Below are 14,562 nucleotides of genomic sequence, written 5' to 3' on the forward strand. Positions count from 1 at the left end.
AAATAACAAAAGGGAATTTTTACGACACAATTTTTTTAACTCGATGGAGTATAAAATTGTTATATCTGCAACCTGAAAAAGATTTACACATGTCCATAAAATCATTTATCATTTTTCTAATCTCCAGTATCCTTTTATTCCTTCATTTATATATATATATATATATATATATATATATATATATATATATAACATAAATAAATAAAATGAATCAAAAAATACCATTTTGATCATCGTTCCTAATATTCCCAATGTCTCAAGATTTCTATTGGCTAAAAAAAAATTTGCAAATTACTAAATTATTTTTATTTATTGAAAATCAACAAGAAGATCTTGTTTTTGCATGCAAAAAAAAGCGAGAAGTATAATAAATCCAATTCAAACACTTTGCACGATTCAATCATTTTGAAATAGAAAAGGAAAAAAAAATTATTTTTTTCTTGGATTAAATAATAAAAAAAAAAAAAGTTACGCGTTATTTAGTTTTTACATTTAAATCGATCTACATTGAACACGTCGTCAATGATAATAAATCGTATTTAAATGCAACGATAAAAAAAAAATTAATTAAATTGTATTAATTGGTCGAAGGATCGTTTCCGTTCAATGAGAAATGAACGTCTGTCTTCGATAATTTATATACAGCAATTAACTCAAAGCTTTTTTATCGCGTGCGTGATTGTCTCAAAAGATTTTTTTTTCCAATGACTTGCAGTCTGTCATGCGTGCGAACAATTCATTAACAACAATAATTAAACACAAGAGATTAATAACAATAATAATATTAGACAATGTGCTTATTTGAATTGTATCGTCAAACATCACGTACCGATAATCGAATAAATTTAATTATTTCTTTTATTCTCTTCTTATCATAATTGTTTTGTTTTTATTTAACCATATATTTTACATACGACTTTAGATACGGGAAAACCATTAAAGATCCATTTTGTGGATTAATAATTGTCTCAAATGTATGAAAACATTTTTCCTCTTGGTATAGATGGATATTAGTCTGTTGTAATAAATTATGGGTAAAAATATAATATAATAATTATTAAATAAGATAAATGTTAATAATTATTGTAATTAATATACAAAGAACAATAACATCAATGGAATTTTCATATATACTTCCTATGTAACACTTCTTACACACAATATTTCCATATATTTGTTATCTTGGAGAATTTCTTATTGAAGATGATAGTATTTTTATTTTTTATTTTTGCGAAACATATTAAATATTATATGAAAATATTATATCTTTTATTATATATTTGACAATTTTTTTCACACGTCACATTTTTTTTACAAGACCGAGAATATGGGAAATACTGCATACAATTTGTAGTACAAATTTTTGGTCATCTCTTATTTTTGTTTATTCATTTATCTCGCATTAAATTACCGCAAGAGATTTCTCTGTGAATGAGAATTGTCCTATCAAAAATTAATCAAAAATTAAGTACATACAAATATTAGCCGATATAATTTTCTTTCGAAGATCATTATTTTAATAATCTTTCGTCTTATAGATTATAACGACTTCGATTTTTTATATCTCTGTTCTTAAAGCGATTAAATGAACAAAAATATGACAAGTTTTATTTGTCATAATGCATATGTATATGTTTAACGATAAAATTAGTTTTGTTTGAAATGTTTTCTAATATAATCCATTTATACACATTTATAAAAAGTATAAAAATAAAAATTGCACATAAAACAATAATTAAACAAAAATATATATATATGTGTGTATATATAATAATATATATATATATATATAAACTATAGTAATATATTCTAAATCAGTCGAATGTACATAAATAGAATATTATGTAAGATAAAAAATACTTAATATCTTAGAGGAATCGATGTAAGCACGCTTGAATGACAATTTTCTTTCATTTTCTTTTCCTCTCTTTTTCTTTTATGTCGGTTAATTTGTTTAAACGAACGAAAATTAAAGGATGCGTGAACTTAAACTAAAAACAAAAAGTTTTCTATCAAGTATATAAAAAAATATTGTTGTAAACTTATAAAAATAATATATATGAAATTGATTGTAAAATAATAATTATCACATTGCTTAAGTGTAACCTACTTATTTCAATAATTTGTTAGTATTGATATATTCAATGCAATATGTGAAAGATAATGGGTATTAGTCAGCGACTATGAAAGTATATTTCCTATTCCTTAGATTTAGAGATTTTTGGGAACTAACATGTATACCCAAATGCTTTTCAAAAGCACCATATTTTCTATATATTTTGGAACAAATATCACATTTATATGCCTTTGTTGTATGTGGTTTATTTTCCATTTGATGCTCGATTTTAAGATGATGCAACAAAGATGATTTATGCCTAAAAAAAGTACATAAATATATATAGAAACTACTTAATATATTTAGCTACATACACGTTGCTCTATTCTTTCTTTGTGAAAAAATATAGATGCCTTTCTTACCTGTAATTTCTATTACACATTTTACAAGTAAAAGGTAGTTTAACACAGCCACAATGTATATAGTGTTTATTAAAGATATACTTTTTATTGAAAAGTCGACCGCAACGTTCGCACAATATTACATACATATCTATAAAAAGATATATAATAATAAAATTGAGAATATATAAAATACATGCAGAAAAAAATATATTTGCTACCTCCATGTGCTCCTGCTATATGTAATGCCAGTGAACGTTTGGATGAAAATGTTAATGGACATAGTAAACACTGTGAACTACAAATACATTTAATTACATGTAATCTATTAAAATGTTTAAATGAAATATGCATATATATAACTTACGGTTCTATAACATTTTTTGTTTTTTTTATATCATTTAAATTATGATTTTCCGCTATAATTGAGTCACTTTTTTCTATTAAAAATAGTTTATTATTTGTTTCTTCGTAATTACATTTTAACTTAAATTCTTCGTCAAATTTGTGAACAATCATATAATTATAATGCATTTCTTTTTTTTCTTGTACTACTTTTTCTAATAGCATATCATTCTTGGGTAAATTTTTTAACGTTACTTTTTTTGGATCTGATGAGAATTTTGCAGAAAGATCTGTGTTGAGAAGTACATCAGATTGTATACTCTGTTGTGCATTGACTTTTTCACTTATAATAGTTGAATGTTCTAAATCATTATTTAAAAAATCATGTGTTGTATTTTTATTAATATTAGTAGATGCAAAATTAATATTTGAAGAATTTAGATCGTTATTCAATTGACTTTCCGAATAAGTTTCATATTTTCTTTTTTCGATTAACAGATTATCCGAATTTTTAACTTTGTCCAAAGAATTTTGTAGACAATTATATGATAGACTTTTTTGGCATAATGCATTATCCAATGAATCATTAAAATAACTTGATAAATAATTTTTATCGTACATAGTATAAATGCTTGCCATTTCTAAATCGCATTCATTTGAAGAAATATGTTTTGTATCCGAACATTTTCCAAACAATAAATAATTATTATTTTCATGTTGAAAATAGTCCTCACAATCTGATAGGCTATCATCTTTAAAAATAACATTTTTATCTTCCCAACTATTATCTATCTGTTCTACAAAATTATATCTTAGAGATTCCTGACATTGTAATTCTGGACAATCCATAACATTAGAACTATGAATGTTATTAGAATGTATATTATAACATTCATCACCTAAAACTTGTTGTTCTTTTATAACATCGGTTAAGATGTCAAAGTGATCCGTATAATCTTCATGAAATTGTTCTTCATAAAATGCATTAAATTCGATAGAAAGATCTAAATCATTAGTTCTCTCTTTATTTTGTTCCAAATTAGACATAGTAGAATCTGTAGTAACATTAGATTCCTGGAAAGCTTTTTTGACAGGTTGTTTGTCGATTACCTTTTTATATAAAAATGATTTCCTTTTATGTTTCATTTTTCTTTTATTGCTATGATTAAGTTTAGCTTCTTTCCTCGAGTTGAGTTTATTTTTTCTTATAGAATTGTCATTGCAATTATCTGTATTATTAACCACCCAATTCATAGATTCTTCTTGTATAATCAATGGATTATGTCTTTGTTTTCTTTTATGATGGGATTTTGTAACATTTTTAATGTTCTCTTCTTCAAAAATATTATTTTCAAGTATGAAATTAGTATTATAAGAATTATCTTCTGTTTCAAATGTAATAGAGGATGTATCATGTTTAGAAAATGTTTTAGGGCCTCTTAATATATTAGGTAAACTACGAGTATTAGAAAGATTATTAAGTATGAATTTATTCTTATCAGATTGCAATTTTAATAAGTCTCTATTATTTCTTGAATCACATTTATATGTCAAGTACGATACCGTATCGTCACCTTCCAACATAGTTAATTTAAACACTTGTGAATCTAAGGAAAGAATTTTTTTATTAACATCTTGTGCCTCTTTATCAGTCATAATCCATATAGAATCATTAAGTGTTTTAGTAAAATCATTAGAAGTCTCATAATCACAGTTAACGACAGAATCTGGTATCTCGATAATACATTCATTTTCTTTCTCATTCTCTGTTAATAACAATAATTCGATTTGATTATCATAAACATCTGTCCTAATCATTGAAATATCATGTTCCTTTTTAAAACAATCAGATTCATCGACAGTACTATCCATTTTTTTCTCTTCTAAATTATTCGAAGATGCCCAAGCATCATTTTCCAAACTACTAATTACATTTTCTTCTTTAATATTCATAATACCTAAAAAATAAAGAGAACATCGGAACGAATATAAATCGATAGTTATATACATACATATATATATATATATATATATATATATATATGTATCTTTAAATTAATTAATCGATAATTAATAACCAATTATTCGTATCATTGATTTAAATTTGACAGATATGTTATTGTAAATTTTTAATAAAATATTCGAGATGAGAAAAATGAACGGATTAGAGATCAAAATTATATACATATATGCTCACTGTTAAAATATAATCTATAATAATCTTAATGAACGATAATCAATCGTACAAATTATTCGAACGAATTACAAATGTAATTAACAATTGAATCGTACAACTGCAGCCCAATCGTATAAAATATATAATGCATACGTGTGTTCTAATACAAAGAGAGACATTTTAACTTGACTTATCCCCACTCCTTTCATTTCTTCTTAGTAAGAAGATTCTTACAAACACACTAACAAAATCAAGCGTTTATTGGTCATCGTTATATTATTATAACCGTGATATTATAACTGAATGAAAAAAAAACACATAATTATATTGCTAATCTCAATTACATATTTGAGAGAATATCGTTGATTAAAAATAATCGAACAAATCATTTCTTTTAACGACAAAGAATTTGCATAATTTTGTACACATATGTACAATCCATAAACAATGAAATAAAATTAATAAAAAAATTGTGTTGAGATCGTAAAAAAGAAAAAAAAGGGGGTAGTGGAAAAAAGAAAAAAAGAAAAATTTATTAATATTTGTTTCAAATAATTTTAATTTAAAGAGAAATAAATCGGTATGAAAAATTATGTGTTAAAAAGACAAATAAAACTCACCGGCAAAATTATCACACGACCGTCTTCTTAGAGCGACAAATAGCGACTAAAGTTTTTTGTCGTAGCGACGAGGACTTTACTAGAATTGTTTAGTCGACAATGAAAAAGAGACGTAACGTATCACTCATGTGAGAAAGAAACCTGAGAAGTCCTTGAGGACAAAATATAAACAGCACGAAAAAGGAGTCATTCGGTCGATTCTTGAGAAATCAATACACACAAATTAGTCTATCTAAATAAGTACGTATACGGTATTGTTAATCTATACGTACGCATTGTTAATGCGTATTTTATCACGATCATTGGGTTGTGACGTAAATATTGATAAAATATATTATTACACTTACAAGGAAAAATAGAGAGTTCCAATTTTAGTTTATAAATCCGCACGTTATTTTGTTTTATTATTTTAAAAATTATAATCTAAATAATTAAGAAAAATTCGAGATTATTATCGAATTTCGATGAATAATGAAAAATTATTTTTTTTTTTTGTTTCTTTCCAATTTTCATCAAATTATCGTAGTACATTTCGAAAAACAATATGGAGAAATAAAACTTTGTGCAAACTGTAAAATAGGAAAATTAAATATTTTATTCTGTTAAAAGACATTAGCATTGAATATTTTTGAGGTTAATACTTTGTAATAAGTGTATATACATAAATTTTTGTATATACATAAATTAAAAGAAGAAATAAAATATTTTTTGGTACATGATATTCACACTTTTAGCACCTTTCCATTAGTCTTTATATAATTACCTAATTATAAAAAGAAGTTACCAATCATCCGTCTCACTATTGCCTTTTAATTTAGAAAATAAAACATCTTTTACTTGTGGACGTGGATTTTCTTCTATTTGCGTTGGTATAGCTTCTGCTCGTCCAAGCATCCATTCTAGTTCTAAAACATAAATTATATTTATGTTCATGAGTATGTTACTGTTGTTATAATATTACAAATATATATATAATTACAGTTTATGCAATTACATTAACAAATTCTAACCTTCTTCGGTGAGTTTCATTCCACGTAATTCTATAGGTCCAATAAATTTTTTAACCATGTTTCCTTTGTGATAAATGAAAATAGTTGGAAGATTTCTGTCCGGCCAATTAGGTATACAAGTAGTGGAAATACTTTTGAGAAATTTTGTTGCAGGAAATTTTCTTGCTATGGAAGCCAAGTATTGGTTGACAAGTGAACATATAGGAATTCTAAAAAAAAAATATATATATATATATATATGTAATAAATTACATATAATTTAATAAATATTAAAAATTTTACTCTTCGATAACTTACCCAGGTTTATATAAATGCAGAACTACCCAAACATCTCCTGCATTATTAACTTCTTGAATATATTCCTTTCCAGATATTTCCTTAATCTCTCCATACTTGTTTTTTTTTGCTAACTCCTGCATTTCTGCTATCCTTTTACGTCTATATTCTAAAAGAATCATTTCATCTTCTTCGTCTTCCAATTCATCCAACTCGTCCAAAGTTTTTTTTTCTAAATCATTAGCAGCTAGAAAGAAAAGAAAGATTGAATATTATTTATTCAATTTTAATTAATGCCAAAGATAAAAGACACTTACTACATCCAGTCTTTTCATTTATTGTATTTTCTACAATATCTAATATTTGATCTTCTGTCACTTCTTTTTCTTTAGCTTTCTCAGGAATAATTCCCTTCTTCCTGAGAATATCATTCCACTCTGTATCTTCGTTTGGATTTTGCTACAATTAAAATATTTTATAAAAAGGTAGATTCATTATGGAAATAAATTTTCATTCAAGTATGCGATCAAACAATTTTTTACATAAAACGAATCTGTTTGCATAATTATAACGATAAGAATAAGAATGTTTTAAATTCAGGTATTGATCTATTTTAAGCTGTAACATTTCCTTATAAAGTTGCAGGTTAAAGCTACAAACGGATATATACGAATCAGCTGAGCTATTTAAAAATAAACAATCGATTTATTATCCCTTACCATTGTATTAATTTTATATTTTTTTTTTTTTCACACACAAATATTATTGATACAAAATATCATATACACGTATTGTTCGTTGTTACATTCAACTGGTTAATACACTGAAAAAAATCCCTAGCAACTATTGAACGTAACGACCATATTTTATTCTCGAAAAACTAACGTTCTATATGTATGTAGAAAATATATGTGTAAATCCATATATATAGAAGAACGTTCACGTTTACAGTTACATTGATTAATATCTAAAAAAAAAAAATTGATCAGTGGCGCCCTCGATAGGAGAAATGAAAAAGTTCATACAACAGAAACTTTTATCGATAACTTTGAAAATGAATTTTTTGAACAATACAAAATTTACAAGAAAATTAAATAAAACGAATATGATAAATATCGTGTGATTGTTATAATAATTTAGAAAGAATAATCACAATCAACATTAGAAAAATATTCGTTTAGTGCTTCCTGCACAATGAATAAAAGAACCATCTTCTCTTTTTTCTCCTTTTTTATTCATGTGTATGCATTCGGTTTGTATTGTCGAAGCATTTATTTTGACAGCATTGTGTCGGTCAAACCATCGTACTTCCTGTTGCGTGCAGGAATAGAGAATGCAACCCTGTATTTAGGCGCGTGCGACCCCCTATCAAGAATTTCTCTGCTTTGTGTGTAAACTTGGCGAGTAGAGAGTTTCACGTATATATTTCAAAATACGAGAAAAGGTATAATAAACATCGAGTCATTTATTTTCATATTCAATGCGTTCGAAGAATGTACCTAATACAATATGCCACGCACGAGTAACGTTATATAGTTTGCACTGTTATGTATTTCAGTTGGTTTCATTTTATCTCTTTGACGACGAAATAATATCTCGTAATTACGATTTACAATTCATTATAATTCTTTATATTATCAAAAATTCTTTATATTTATACAAAGAGAATGAACATTTTTAATAAAATTTTTTAATTTTGAATTATACATAATTTTTATACTTTTTATATTTTTTAATTTATATCTCATTTGTTACAAAGAAATAATACGTTTCAAATATATTTAACAATTTATAATTTATTATAATTTTAAAACGATGTAAATTTTGTATGCAAAAAATACGTCTATTATATTAAATCATGTATATTATTATTATACTTAGTTATGTATATAATTTTTTATTATTTATAATTTTTATTATTAATTTTATATTTATTATAATCTTAAAACGATGTAAATTTTGTATGCAAAAAATACGTCTATTATATTAAATCATGTATATTATTATTATACTTAGTTATTTATAAGCATTAAATATATTTTTATTTCATACTTAATTTTATCAAAAGAATTCGCTTGGATGTAAAGCAGAAGGTGAACGCATTTACGAAGATAAGAGCGGGCTATCGAAAGTAACCGAGCTTCATTTACCGTAGCCAATGAGAGAAGCTCGTCCTGGCGGCCATCTTGCGCGGTAGACCGTTCGAGTTGGTAGTCGCGTGGCGACGAGCAATCGTCGAGGTTTTTCGCAGTACGAGCCGTAGTGCCGAACCGTATTGAGGTGAGTTGTTGCGCTCTTCAACTTTACATTTTAACGTCTTCTAGTCTTATACCCGACGACGAAGTTTGTTTTTTCGACGTAAGTCTTTTTTTATTACGTTCAAATATTTGGTAGTGTATTCGACGAATAAAACCGATCGAAGGACATTTTGTGTTGACTTTTTCAAATGTAACTAGTGACAATAACATTACTTTTTAATTACTTTCGTACATCGTATATATATATATATATATATATATATATATATATATATACACATGTGTGTAGGGACGTGTGTAGTGTGTGCGACTATGTGTGTGTTGAATTAACAAAAGATTAATTTCTCGTACATTGAATAATAAGACGAAGTTATTCTCAATCTTCGATGTACCTGACAATGAAGTCATTTTCTCGAATCTAACTGGTCAACGTTTGTTGCGCGCATTTTATACTTTAATTGCGCACTCCAGCGCGTAGATGCGATATCAGAATTATTCCTGTGATCACCGGAAACACAAGACGTCTTCGTTCATTCACCGTCTTCTAGAAGCCTTACAACGTTTTACTGCTTGGCAAAAGGTATTTTTTTTTTCTTTTTTCTAAAGTGCATTATTACTATATATATATATATATGTATGCGTTATCGTTATCATGGGATACGTGCCTCCTTTCTGTTTATCCTTGTCGCAAGATGCAAATGGCGGTTGCGTGGGGAGGAGGATTGATGAGAGCAAGAGGGGAGGAGAGATTCGTAGAAGGATATATTTTTGTCTTGTAAGAAATTTCGAAAAAAAAAAAAATCAGAACCGGTTTATTATATTTATTTTTGTTTTGTTTTGTCTCATACAATCGTTTGTAATTATATATATATATATACATATATATATATATATATATATATATATATATATATATATATATATATATATATATATAATTATAGATTATAAAGAAAAAACGCTTTCATTTATTAGATCAGTATTCCAGAAACATTTAATTAGTATTTTAAGTAAATAATCAATAATTGTTTAATTATTTATACCGATCAAAGTATTCATATATACTGAACATTCATTTAATAAAATGCGTAATATTAATTATTAACAAAAATATTACTCAAATAAATAAAAGTAATCGACATTCTATCTATTTTATTTATTTATTTTTATTTTTGTTTTATACAATCGTCCGTAATTTTATAGAAATTATATTATAATATATATACATATATGTATATATATATATATATATATATATATATATATATATTATACATATACATATATATACATATATAAATTCTAAGTTCGTTAACGATAAGAAATGTTCGCATGAAAGCTTGTTGGGTTCGTTTGTTCGTTCGTTCGTTCGTGTATACCTATAGAGGCGCCAAGAATTGTTTACATTACGGTCACGTATCCGTTCGTATCCTCGCGTCGAGAGTTTAATGCTGAAATGTATAAGTAGTTTTCATTTTCGTGTGTTTTTCGTCGAAACGACCATAGAAACCATACTTCTAAGCTCGTGTCATTGAACGATGTTTCTGGATAGGAGTCGCACGTGAATACACATTCTCTTACATTTATATTCTTTATAAATCATGCCCCTTTATATACATATACAATATGTATATAACTCTTTATGTATATATATATGTATATATATATATATATATATATATATATATATATATAGACTTATTTTCATTTTAAGTTAAATAATAGAATTGTAGAGCGTATTCAAAGAATTACAATTTCGAGAAATGAATAGCTAACTTTTTCGATGGATATGACTAATAAGAGAAAAGATATCGATTATAAATATCTTGTGATAATTAAGCATCTAATTACCATATCGATCGTTGTCCTTGAAAGTAAAGATGTATTCTTTTATTTCGTTACTGTATGTATCAATCTGAATAGCTCATATTAATTCAATTGGAAAAATGAATATTTGTCTACTCGTTAATTTAATTATCAATGTTTTTCAATAATACTACATTATCAAATACGATCATATATCTTGAATATAATAATCACATTTCTATTTTTATATATAATAAATATTATATAAATATATATTAGTTATATAGAAAGATAATTAGTTATATAGAAAGAGAGAATGATAGATAGATAAATTCATTGAAACGTATTTAGGAGGATATTTAGATCAAAGAAGAAGATCATTTATATTGGTTGATAAGACCTTGCACTTTCACCAAGACTTACTCGAGATCGTTTATTTGCCAAGGAACGTCCTTCGCATTGTTGTACTTGAACTTTCAATCTACGTGCATCGTACTAATGTCTCGTAGACGCCAATCGATTTGTATACGTTTTCATACAATAACAAGTCTCACGAGATTTCTCTTTTAACGTAGACAATATTTGTTAATTTTTCGAAAATAACATTTGAATATATATATATTTTTTTTTATTTATCTGCAATCCCTAATTAAAATTAATCTAATTTAACATTAAGATATAAAAGATCTATAAGAGAAAAGAGAGAGAGAGAGAGAGAGAGAGAGAGAGAGAGAGAGAGAGAGGAAGGGGAGGGAAAGAGAAAGTGAGAAAAAAAGTCGGACCACAAACTTTTTCATTCTCATTACTTTCATGTGTATATTATTTCTTTTTTCTTTTCTTTTTTAACTTAATTAAAAATTTTTTTAATCAAATTTTCACGCAGTATGAATATCGAGTTCGTGCTTTGTTGCAAATTCGTCAGTTCGTTGGTCTCCTTCAAAATATTCCATGGAACTTACAACCGCAAAAGATCTTAAATTCATTAAGTCTTCTTCGTGTGTATATATATATATATATATATATATATATATATATGTAGACGAGCACACGTTGAATAATAATTTTACGTGGCTTGCTAACGGCTGCACTTGATAAAACATTTTCTTGAGAAGCAGCTATTACCTTTTGCGCTTCCTTCTCCCTATCTATCTCTAATTATCTATTTATCTGTCTATCTTCGTTTAGTTTCTCACAGAGGAATATAGAAGACACATTGATTTACGACCAATCGAAAGATTTATATAGCGGAAAATTAAAAATCTTTATAAATCTCCTTTAATTGAGTCTAAGAAGATTATAATAATTTATTGAAAATTATTTTTACATTTTTTTTTAACATTTTTACGTATATCTTAATGGTACTTTTATTTATATATATTTGTAAATTTTTTTTCTTCGGATACCCACAAAGAAAATGTATGTACGTCTTTTGCGACATGAGAAATTCAAAATTTTAATTGATTTTTTTCAGTCGAATGAAAGATAATTTCCTCGCAAATTTATTTTTAATTTTCTTTTAGATAAATATTTTAATATATATATATATATATATATATATATATATATATATATATCAATGGAATGTTTACTTTTATATAAAAAATTCTTTTGGATTACACAAAGAAGTACGTTTTTTTTTTGATATTGTGAGAAATTAAAAATTTTTCCACAAATTTTTTTATTAAATGAAAAATAATATTCGCAAATTTATTTTTAATATTCTTTCAAATATTATAATGTGTGTTTTAATGAAACTTTCATTTACATTTAAAATTCTCTTTAGATTGCATAAATTTTATGAGAAAAAAAGAAAAAATATAATTTTCGTTGGTCGCAAAACGTTACGAATTTTTATACGCTCGTTTCGTCACGGCCGAAACTCTTGCCACTTTTATTATGGTTACACGACACGGGGAGAGAGAAAGAGAAAGAAAGAGAAAGAGAAAGAGGGAGAGAGAGAGAGAGAGAGAGGCAGCTATTACTGTCTCTCTGAGTCTTTTAAATTGATGTGCTTGTGGTGGTAGATATTTATAGAATATGCAACAACGAACATACATATAATCCCTGAGCTATCGAAACACGTGTTAACTCTTTGATCAGCACGAGTAAATAATTTTATTTAGTTTTAGGGGAAGTCTTTCGACCAATTTAGAAATTTTTTATCACGTCTGTTGTATTCCAAATAATAATAACATGAAGAACATTTGGGTGGTTATTAAATCCAACTATTATTATTATTATTACTATTATTATTATTATTATTATTATTATTATTATTATTATTATTATTATTTTATTCGATATATTCAAAAACTTTTTTTAATTTGTATATATATATATATATATATATATTTTTTTTTTTTTTTTATAGAAAATGTCCCAGTGAGAAAAACAAGAATTCATATTTCACTTGGTAAAGGAAAATCCATGTATCATCTTGTAGAAAGTTAAATACTGACGCATATTATTAGTAATAAAACTTTCTTTGTTTGTCTTTCAAACGTCCCCATGAAAATAAATAGTTTTCTATCTTTTTATTTGGCATTGCACGTATATATGTATATGTATAGTAACGTGCAAAATGCGAGGATTTGCATATGCGTGGCACAAATGAAAGGAACGTGGGAATTACACGGGTCTTTTTTCTGCGTCATATTCCATTCAAATTAAACGATACTTTTTGTTGTGGATTACACGATCTGATGTACGTGCTATGATTACGTTGCGATATTGAACATTACGATACACGATGCTGGCCTTTCTATTAACTTGTATTCATTCATTCATTCATTCCTTCATTATTATTATTATTATTATAATTCTAATTATCATTATCATTATTATCATTTTGTTATACCTCACTAGCTCGGATCATCGTTTTATAAGCGTATTCGTTATTCCAATGTTCATTTTCGTATTCATAAGCAAATTTAATACTACGAGAGTATGGTTTCGTGTTCTTTCGAAATACCCGCATAAATTCGGATGATAAAATAAGATAACAGGACGACGGGCTTCGAATCGGGAATTTTTTTTTTATTCTTTTTTCATTTCTTTATTTTCTTTTTTTTTTATTTTACTCACCATGCATATGAATTATCTATCTTGTCTCGTAAATCTTATCTTTGGATGGTGTCGTGTAGATATGTATGCTGATTTTGCTAATTTTCCTTTTTTTCTTATTTTTTTTCCGTTTTTTTCTTTTTTTTTTTTTTTTTTTCTTATTGACTTGAAAATATATATCTCGAAAGAAGTATAAAATTTTTTAATTCATTCTTTAATCAATTCTGAAATATATTTCGATGTATATCTCCACAAAATTTTTTTTATCAATTTTAAAATATCTCGAAGATATATATATATAACTTCTTTTTATATAATCAAATACTGACCATTCAGATTTTTTTGGTAAAATTTCTTAATTTTAATGATACTTATTTATTTGAAAAATGGTTGTTTTTTTTTTTGTTATATGATTGGTGTTGTTGAAAAGCAGGAGTTAAGAAGTGGTGACGTTCAGACCGGAAATGTCGTCTCGAGCGAACGCCTTCAACTCCCAGTGATTTCCTTTCTCTCTTTCTCTCTCTTTTTCTCTTTCTCTCTCTCTCTCTCTC

At 26.1% G+C, this 14,562-nt stretch overlaps 3 protein-coding genes across 8 annotated transcripts in view; 1 reads left to right on the top strand and 2 right to left on the bottom strand.

The window, feature by feature from the left end:
• Positions 1 to 1,247: 1,247 nt before the first annotated feature.
• LOC124424603 (protein PFF0380w-like) lies at positions 1,248 to 6,062 on the bottom strand. 3 transcript variants are annotated; one of them, XR_006942339.1, is made up of 6 exons: positions 5,599 to 6,062; positions 2,825 to 4,760; positions 2,679 to 2,755; positions 2,479 to 2,608; positions 2,111 to 2,375; positions 1,248 to 1,991 (listed from the first exon to the last, which is right to left on the bottom strand). XR_006942339.1 is itself a non-coding variant. In XM_046963911.1 (6 exons), the coding sequence occupies exons 3-6, from the start codon at positions 4,753 to 4,755 to the stop codon at positions 2,171 to 2,173; spliced, it is 2,343 nt and encodes a 780-aa protein (XP_046819867.1). In that variant the 5' UTR covers positions 4,756 to 4,760; positions 5,599 to 5,798; positions 5,946 to 6,025; the 3' UTR covers positions 1,248 to 2,170. The 3 variants fall into 3 exon arrangements, 2 of the variants coding, with proteins under 2 accessions (XP_046819867.1, XP_046819868.1); XM_046963911.1 differs by having other exon boundaries at positions 1,248 to 2,375; positions 5,599 to 5,798; positions 5,946 to 6,025; XM_046963912.1 differs by having other exon boundaries at positions 1,248 to 2,375; positions 5,946 to 6,025.
• Positions 6,063 to 6,172: 110 nt separating this feature from the next.
• LOC124424604 (viral IAP-associated factor homolog) lies at positions 6,173 to 7,775 on the bottom strand. The gene is made up of 5 exons (XM_046963914.1): positions 7,604 to 7,775; positions 7,202 to 7,343; positions 6,906 to 7,131; positions 6,609 to 6,817; positions 6,173 to 6,503 (listed from the first exon to the last, which is right to left on the bottom strand). Exons 1-5 carry the CDS (start codon positions 7,604 to 7,606, stop codon positions 6,379 to 6,381), a joined length of 705 nt encoding a protein of 234 aa, XP_046819870.1. The 5' UTR covers positions 7,607 to 7,775; the 3' UTR covers positions 6,173 to 6,378.
• A 1,341-nt stretch (positions 7,776 to 9,116) lies between these two features.
• LOC124424602 overlaps positions 9,117 to 14,562 on the top strand; it is a 58,838-nt gene continuing 53,392 nt past the window's right edge. Inside the window, exons 1-2 of one of the 4 annotated variants that reach the window (XM_046963904.1) lie at positions 9,117 to 9,332; positions 9,432 to 9,722. The gene's annotated coding sequence lies outside the window, so the exon portion shown is untranslated. The remainder of the gene's footprint in view (positions 9,333 to 9,431; positions 9,723 to 14,562) is intronic. The other 3 variants (XM_046963906.1, XM_046963905.1, XM_046963908.1) reach the window with 3 other exon arrangements.

This window comes from Vespa crabro, chromosome 6 (genome assembly GCF_910589235.1).
Source record: "Vespa crabro chromosome 6, iyVesCrab1.2, whole genome shotgun sequence".
NCBI lineage: Eukaryota > Metazoa > Arthropoda > Insecta > Hymenoptera > Vespidae > Vespa > Vespa crabro.

Excerpts from the sequence above, each read along its gene's own strand:
- LOC124424604 (XM_046963914.1), bottom strand. Across the intron at positions 7,132-7,201 it reads AAATGAAAAGACTGGATGTA|CTGCTAATGATTTAGAAAAA; the intron begins GTAAGTGTCTTT and ends TTTTCTTTCTAG. Across the intron at positions 6,504-6,608 it reads AATGAAACTCACCGAAGAAG|AACTAGAATGGATGCTTGGA; the intron begins GTTAGAATTTGT and ends TTTATGTTTTAG.
- LOC124424603 (XM_046963912.1), bottom strand. The coding sequence starts at position 4,755 with ATGAATATTAAAGAAGAAAATGTAATTAGTAGTTTGGAAAATGATGCT. Across the intron at positions 2,609-2,678 it reads TATAGCAGGAGCACATGGAG|ATATGTATGTAATATTGTGC; the intron begins GTAGCAAATATA and ends ATCTTTTTATAG. Across the intron at positions 2,376-2,478 it reads ATGTGTAATAGAAATTACAG|GCATAAATCATCTTTGTTGC; the intron begins GTAAGAAAGGCA and ends TACTTTTTTTAG.